The sequence below is a fragment of the Bombina bombina genome, chromosome 2, assembly GCF_027579735.1.
Source record: "Bombina bombina isolate aBomBom1 chromosome 2, aBomBom1.pri, whole genome shotgun sequence".
Classification (NCBI taxonomy): domain Eukaryota; kingdom Metazoa; phylum Chordata; class Amphibia; order Anura; family Bombinatoridae; genus Bombina; species Bombina bombina.
Window position 1 is genome coordinate 323,315,098 of NC_069500.1, and position 8,939 is coordinate 323,324,036.

At 38.3% G+C, this 8,939-nt stretch overlaps 1 protein-coding gene across 1 annotated transcript in view; it reads right to left on the reverse strand.

Annotated features, from left to right (window-relative positions):
- SUSD2 (sushi domain containing 2) overlaps positions 1-8,939 on the reverse strand; it is a 307,943-nt gene that overhangs the window by 286,775 nt on the left and 12,229 nt on the right. Inside the window, exon 6 of the mRNA XM_053699745.1 lies at positions 4,383-4,587. Coding sequence (XP_053555720.1) covers positions 4,383-4,587 — 205 coding nt within the window. The remainder of the gene's footprint in view (positions 1-4,382; positions 4,588-8,939) is intronic.

Genomic DNA, 8,939 nt, shown 5'->3' on the forward strand with positions numbered 1-8,939 from the left:
AAGTCCTCATCCAGGCAGCAAGAAGTCTTCATCCAGACGGCATCTTCTATCTTTATTCATCCGGCGCGGAGCGGGTCAATCCTGAAGACATCCGGTGCGGAGCATCCTCTTCAAATGGTGGCCGACGTAAACTGGAACTTCAATGCAAGTGACACCATCCAATTGGCTGAAAGATTTCAATCAGCCGATAGGAATTAGAGCTGCTAAAATCCTATTGGCTGTTAAAATCAGCCAATAGGATTTGAGCAGATCTCATTCTATTGGCTGTTCCAAACAGCCAATAAAATTTGAGCTCTCATTCTATTGGCTGATTGGAATCTTTCAGCAAATAGGAATGCAAGCAACGCCATCTTGGATAGCGTCACTTGCATTAAAGTTCCAGTTTGCGATGGCGACCGTATGAAGAGTATGCTCCACGCCGGATGTCTTCAGGATGAACCCGCTCCGTGCAGGATGGATGAAGATAGAAGATGCCATCTGGATGAAGACTTTTTGCTGCCTGGATGAGGACTTCTCCGGCTGGATGAAGATGGAAGAGGCCGCCCGGATGAAGACTTCTTGCCGCCTGGATGAGGACTTCTGCGGATGGATGGATCCTTCAAGCGGCGATGTGGGAGGCTGGTGGTTTAGGGGTTAATAGGTTTAGTTAGTGGTGGTGATGTGGGAGGCCAGAGGTTTAGGGGTTAGTACGTTTATTTAGGGGGGTCGAGGAGCGGCAGGATAGGGGTTAATAACTTTATTTAGGTTGCGGCGGGGTTGGGGAGCGGTGGGATAGGGGTTAATAACTTTATTTAGGTTGCGGCGATGTTGGAGAGCGGCGGGATAGGGGTTAAACATTTTAGTCCAGTGGCAGCGTTTAGTGACAGGGTATGAATAAAGTTGGGAAAAAGCCACATAGACGCAAGATCGATGACTGTTAGTTAACAACAGTCTGATGCTCATCGCCCCGTACTTGGTGCACGTCTTTTTGCCAGCTTTTTTCATAAATAAAGGGAGCGTATTGAGATACACAGCCGCGATGTTAGGCGAGCGTATTGGTGCCGGCGAATGCAGCATAGTTGACAGCTTGATAGATATCCCCCTATATCTATCTATCTATCTATATATATAGTCCAGACAATGTGCACTCCATGTCATTATGATTGTAACTGTACTTTGTAATGTATTTTTGATGAGTTTTGGAACACTTTTTTGTTTTGTTAAACAGTTAACCAAAGCTCTAACGTTGTGCTAAGGGTTAAACTCAATTGTGCTCAAGCAATTGCTTCTTCTTTCAACTTGTTATACGCTACATCTGTCGCACACAAACAGTCACAATAAACCCTTTATCGCTCACGGGTAAATGTTAGTGATCCAATTTTAATCTGGCCCAACATGTTTAAGTAACCAAAGTGAAAAAATAACATAATGCACATTCATTATTTATTGTGTCTGCTTTTCCTGCAATTTACCTTTACAAATTCATTTTTTTTCTACTCTCACTAGAGGTACTGAAGTGCATAGTGTATATGTAGGCTGCATATCCTGTGCATGCGCTTAGATTAGTGCATAATCTAATTTTCATATGGCCGCAGCAAAAGATAAAGAAAAGTGGAGTTTTTTCTGGCTGCTTTAAATTCACAGATGACAATCACCTAGATTATGAGTGTTGAGCGTTATAGGGAAAGTAAAGAACGCCACAAAAGTTGCGTTATTTTACCCCCTATAGCGCTGCCATTACAAGTTTAAAAAATCTCGGCTTGTCCGGGCGATATGGAAAATACAAACACCCCCCCAACAGTAAAACCCACCAACCCCCCCAAATAAAAAAAACTATCTAAAATAACATAAGCTAACCATTGCCCTGAAAAGGGCATTTGTATGGGCATTTAGCTCTTTTACATTGCCCAAACCCTAATCTAAAAAAAAAAACACCCAAAAAACCCTTAAAAAACCTAACACTAACCCCCGACGATCCACTTACAGTTGTTGAAGTCCCACTTGAAGGATCCATCCAACCGGCGAAGTCATCATCCATGCGGCAAAAGGTCTTCATCCAGGCGACCTCTTCTATCTTCATCCAGCCAGTGAAGTCCTCATATGTGCGGCAAGAGGTCTTCATCCAGGCGGCCTCTTCGATCTTCATTGAGTCGGCGCGGAGCCGGCCCATCCTGAAGACATCCGGCGCGGAGTATCCTCTTCATACGGTCACCGCCGTATACTGATTCTTCAATGCAAGTGACGCAATTCAAGATGGTGTCCCTTGCATTCCTATTGGCTGAAAGATTTAAATTAGCCAATAGGAATTAGAGCTGCTAAAATCCTATTGGCTGTTCCAATCAGCCAATAGGATTGAGCTCTCATTCTAGAGAGCTCAATCCTATTGGGGGGCTTTCCGTTTAGGGGTTAATAGTTTATTTTAGTTTATTTCATTGTTGGGGGCTTGCAGTTTAGGGGTTAATAGGTTTATCATAGTGGCGGTGTGGGTGGATGGCAGCTTAGGGGTTAATAATATTTAAATAGTGTTGGTGATGCGGGGGGGCGGCGGTGTAGGGGTTATTAGATTTATTATAGTGGCGACGATGTCGGGGAGCGGCGGAATAGGAGTTAATATATTTAATTAGTGTCTGCGATGTCGGGAGCGGCAGATTAGGGGTTAATAAATTTATTATAGTGTTTGCGATGCAGGAGGGCCTAGTTTATGGGAGTTAGAGTACTTTTTAACATTTTAGTTATGAGTTTTATGCTACAGCTTTGTAGCGTAAAACTCATAACTGCTGACTTTAGATGACGTTACGGATCTTGTCGTTTTAGGCTGTAACGCTCACTTTTTAGCCAGAACGCAAATCTCATAATACCGGTGCTATGGGAATCCCATGAAAAAACATCATTTTTATGAGTGCGGTACTGACGTTGCGTTACAGGCTAACAGGTGTGCGGTACAGCTATGCCGACAAGACTTGTAATGGCTGCGGTGCTGTTTTAACGCTGAAAATGCCAAACGCAAAACTCGTAATCTAGGTGAATGCTATTTGCTTATTTTTTTAATATGTATTTTGTATGTCTTATAAGCATACCTGGGAACTTTTCAAGTGAGCTGACAGCGAGGTTGAAAAATAAATCAAATAAAATAAAATAACTGCACTGCTACTGGAACTTCAGTTATCAGCAAAGGCTTAATCAACATAAAAGGGCAAAAAGAAAATGCTGTAATGTGCTAGAGCATTTTATTGTTGTACTATTAGTAATTACTTGCTTTTAACTATGGCCTAGATTACGTGAGCGCGATATATGCGCTCCACTCAGTAATACCAGCACACGTAAATGTGTGCTAGACTGCTAGTATTACAAGTGCACGTTTCCATAGGCTTCAATGGGAGCCTCATTTTCATGCTGCTAGACACGGCAAACCCCCTAGCACAGCGCAGGGGGCAAATCGCGTAGCGTTGGGCAGAAATGAATAAATATATATGTATATTAATAAATACATATATATTTATGTGTTTATATGTGTATATACACATATTAACACATAAATATATATGAATATATACATATATTTATAGGGAAAACACAGTCCCCCATTGACCTCAATGTAAAGGCACTTTAGGTGGTATTTTGTTTTCTAACACCCGACATCCCCTCACTTTAACCCTTTATAACTTACCAGAAAAAGTTAAGATAGCCCTATGTGTTTACCCCCTGCAAAGGTGTTACTGGGACATGGCTGAACACATCTATGGCTATATTATGCGTGGCAAGCTGACTGTTGCACGCAAGCATGATCTGGTTTATTGCGCCTGTTTGCCGGGGGGTGGAAGTAGGGTGCGTATTACAGGTTAAAAGTAAACTCGATCACTTGAGTGTAATTGAATTTAACGTGCATCGGGATGATGTGACTTTGGTTAACGGTTACGCTTGAAAAAAAAGTGTCACAAAACACAACAAAAATAAATTTAGAAGTATATGTGTGTACATATGTATTTATATGTGTTTTTATGTATTTACAGACAAATATACACATATAAACACATAAATACATATGTATACATAAATAGAAATATATAGAAGTGAATTGGAGCCCTTTGCAGTCAAGTAGCTGAAAACATGGTAAATACAAATAACTGATGATTATAATAATAATCACATTTATGCAATATTTATATTTAAGAAAGTTTTTAAATATATATTTATGCTCACACAAAAAAATTACTTTTAGCATAGTTAGCATGTGAGCTGAAGTGAAAAATAGCTCTCCACTCGTAATCTAGCCCCTAGTGAGCTAATAACAAGGATGATGGGAAAACAAGGAGATTACTGCGCATGTCTATAGAAATAACTAGCAACCAAAGAATAACCATAAGGAGTGTATATATAATCACCATATACTATTAAACACATACATGATATCTGCCGGTGTCCGCTCTGGCCTGTGCTAATGTACATGGACAATCTGCCGTTTCGAGTAAGAAGTTGTGAAGCTGGTTTATTTCAGTGTCTTTCCAAATCATACATTTGTCATGTGCCCAAGCTTCAGAGTTGTTCCTGAAGTCCTCCCTCAGATGCCAAGCTAAGGCATGAACAGGACTCCACAGAGCCTGCACATCCCTGTAGAAGAACAGATAAAGAGGTATTAATAATATAAGTTTGTGTTTCTTTAGCCATAAACAGGCATAATAATCAAGGCTGAATGTATTCACTGTACTTTTATGTGCAAATACTGTGCCCCCTCAGTCACTCAATTGCGCAATATATCCTTCAGGCCGTGTCATTTGAATGTGGGTGAAGTGCAAGGAGCATATCTACATATGCTTTATATATTTGTGCACAGTATATCATCTTTGTAAAAAGCCCTTTATGCAACTCCAATTGCACTGAAAAAACAAAACCTTCAATTCAATACCGAAATGCACCTTTGTGCTTTTCAATTTTGATTTTTGAGTCCTTTCAATACATTAATATTATTATCATCTGCATCTTAGACTCAAGAAATTATGATTTAAGATACTTAAAGATACAGTTAAATATACTTTATAATTAGAATGTTTATGGAGGGATTTTTTGCATGTTTTGTACCACTAGATGCCAGGAAAACATAGTTTGCCTTCAACTTGCGTAGATCAAATTTATGTGAGAGTGGGGGCCTCAGATTTCAGCAAAAGATGAGTAAAGAAAACCTGTCAGATTGTGGCATGTGGACCTTTTATTGTCTGAGGACAATGAAAGACACAAATGAAAATGTATTATTATTTTAATCTTAGTTTTCGTTCCATTATTTTTAATGTACTCTTAATATAACTTATGAACCTAGAAAGGCTAACCAGAAAGAGAGTCTATGCTAGGGGTAGTGTGGGGATTAATTTATTAGGAGGCTCCTTTTACATTTCATGGAATTTAGGGTTGATTTTTGAAGGAGAGTTATTTAGAGGCCTAATTTTAAGGTAGAAGTTTACATTTTGTTGGGAGGTTGCCTCAAAACTTTTGGAAAGGCTAATACATAATAAATAAATACAAAAATTGTGTCTACAACTCTTAGGCCAGTCTAGCTGTCTCCTAGTTAGGGAGGTGATATCCAAACCTCTCAATGTAAAAATAGTAAAAAACGGATATAGGAGAAGCGCTGGATAAAAACAATGTATATATATATATATATATATATATATATATATATATATATGTGTGTGTGTGTGGATTTGTTCTTATTATATTTGGATGAAATATGAAACGTTATATGAAATATTTTAAATAGGTAACCTATATAGGTATATAACACATATGTGATACCAATTACTCCTCTATGTAGACCTGATATAATAATAAAACATGCAGCAATATAATGGAAAGAGGGCAATATTAATTGGAATATAAAACTAAATTTAAAAACAATATATATTCTATACCATCAACTACACAAAATACAAAAAAACACGCATAGTATAATAAACAATATATTTCTATAGAATATATTAATCATAAAATATATATATATATAGAATATATTGTAAACGGTTATCTATAAAACACAATAAAAACCTAGGATATCCTAATATGTAATATACTAGTGTTTAATACTTAGCTAAAAACATCTAAAAGCTTTCATGATAATGTATAGAAACAATTCTGTGGAAATTAACGAATAACTCAGCAAAGTTAGTGTGACGGCAAGAAGTGATTTGATACAAGTTTGCCAGAGGAAATGGTTTATAGAGATATACTGGAATTAACCAATATTTAGATCCCAGAAATATAAATGTCTTTTTATTTTCTTATTGGAGGTAAAAAACAGAGCGCTCTGTATATCCAAGCTAAACCGATCCTCTAAAGACTACTGGAAATAGCCGAAAGTGGACTGAATTGCCGTTTGAATTATCTCCGATTTCCCGCTATTGCTATTGGACCACCCGGAATTTACGCGACCTGTGACGTCGACCACAGCTTTACAGGTGCACGGTGAAGGGAACGCTGAAACAAATAGTGGGGTCCATTTGATGGCTGCAAGCAGAGGAAGTTCACCTTCTGTGTATCGGTGAATTTTACAATTGCATCATCCACCGAGTAAGAAATATACACATCCACAGGCTATGATTGTTTAACATCAACTACTAAGGCTATTAATTAACGGATTTGTATCCACTCCCTGAAAGAAACTACTTATCTACCATATTACATGTAAATATTAATTTCCTTAAAAACAAAGAGATTTATATCAGAACTCTCTGTGGACACTTTGTTAATTGACGTGAGACGATCCTATAAGAAAATAAAAAGACATTTATATTTCTGGGATCTAAATATTGGTTAATTCTAGTATATAATCATTAATCATATCTCCCTCCTTGATCAATTACAATCTGTATTTTGCCCCAACACTCCACAAAGACAGCAATTATTAAGGTTACTAATGACCTAATCACAGCAAAATTGAAAGGCCACTTCTCTCTGATAATCCTTCTCGATCTGTCTGCATGCTTTGATACCATTGACCACCCTCCCTGGCTCTAAACCCTACAATCCTTAGTGGGAAACAGCCCTTTCATGGTTCTCCTCCCATTTACCACTTTCTGTTGGCTTTCCACAGGACTCTGTCCTTGGTACCATTCTCTTCTTAATTTATATCTCATCCTTAGGTTACTTAATAAAGTCCCAAATCTACCTCTCTGCAACAGACCTATCACCTTCCTTGCTAGCTGGTGATTGGTGGTGGCACATATTTGATTACTTTGCATTGTCTCAATCAAAGCTAACTCCTAGTAAAGCACAGCTGACCCTTCAACAAAGGATACCAAAAGAATGAAGCAAAATTGATAATAGAAGTAAAATTGGAAAGTTGTTTGAAATTGTATCCTCTGTCTAAATCTTGAAAGAAAAAAAAATTGGTCTAATGTCCTTTTAAGCTAAATGTATCAAAAAACTGAGCTCCTTATCCCCCCCTCCCCTTCTAATATTGCTATCTCTCAACTTTCTATAACAGTTAATAATAACATTATTACCCCAACCCCGCATGCCCGATATTGTGGGGTCACACTTTCATTCATTCCCCATATCCAGTTTTTGACCAATTCCTGCCAATTCGACATTAAAACATCTCCAAAATTCGCCACTTCCTCATACAAGACACAACTAAGACTTTAATCTTCTCTTTCACCATCTCCGGTCTTGACTATTGCAACTCCATCATCTCTGGTCTCCCTAGCTGCCGTCTATTTCCTTTAAAAATCAATAATCAATGTCTCTTCCAGGCTGATCTTCCTTACACGTCACTTCTTATCTGCTGCACCTCTCTGCCAATCACTTCACTCGCTTCCTTTAAGTTCCAGAATAAAACACAAAATCTTGAATTTGACATTCAAGGCCCTCAATTACACTGCTTCCCCTATATCTCAGACCTCCTTTCCAGATACTCTCCCTCCTGCCCCCCTTCCCTCTGCTCATGACCTCATTCTCTCCTCCTCTCTTGTTGTCTCTTCACATTCCTGTCTACAGGACTTCTCCAGATTAGGCCTCTATAGTGTAAAACTCTTTGCCTTGCTCCACAATACTCTCCTCTAGTTTCAAGACTCTACTCTGTCTTCAGGGATGCATACAATATACACTAACATTTTCTTACCTCAGTTCCTCTTATCCTTTTTGCATCCCCTTACCATGTAAGCTTTTGAGCCCAGCTGTTTTGTAGATCACCTTCATGAGAGCTGATTTACAACAGTGCTACTCTTGGCAGGGTTCTCTACCTATTTGTCTCCCATAAATGCTAATATGCATATTAGACCTACAGCACAGTGTAATCTGTTGGCACTCTACAAATAACTGATAATAAAAATAATACTTTAGTAGGGTCATAGAGTTAATTAGGTTGGGAAGGTTTCATTGGTGGGTTAATTCAGTGGAAAATTGTGTTAATCTTAGTTAGGATTAAATAGCAGGTAAGGTTTTGGGAGGTCACAGTAAGGAGTAAATTAAAGTGGGTGTTTGCAGTAAGGTTTAATTAAGCTGAAGGATCATGGATATGGTTAACATAGAGTGAGGGATCAGGGTAAGGGCACTGAGGTTAACGAAAGGGTTCACATGTTGTAGGTGTGATCTGAACAATACAGGTAAGGTTAATTAGGTTTATTTGCAGTCAGTAGTAATATTTAATTTTAGACACTATAGCACTGGTATCAATGTCAGATAATGTAGGTACCAGTGTTGCAATAAGGCGAGAAAATAAGTGGTACTGTGATTGACTCACAAATAATATACTGCCTCTAAGTAGTAGATGGCTGAGTAAAATCTGTCCAGCATTACTTTTTTGTGTAGCGGTTCCATTTTAGGCCAAAGCTCCATAAAAGATCTCTGTAGATTAATGGTAAACCTGGACAAGGTAAACTATGGGTCTTTAAGTAGACATCACTATTACTGGTTTAACAAAGATAAGCATATCTTTCTATTTCTGCTTTTCTCTTTATCTGCTAACAGACTGA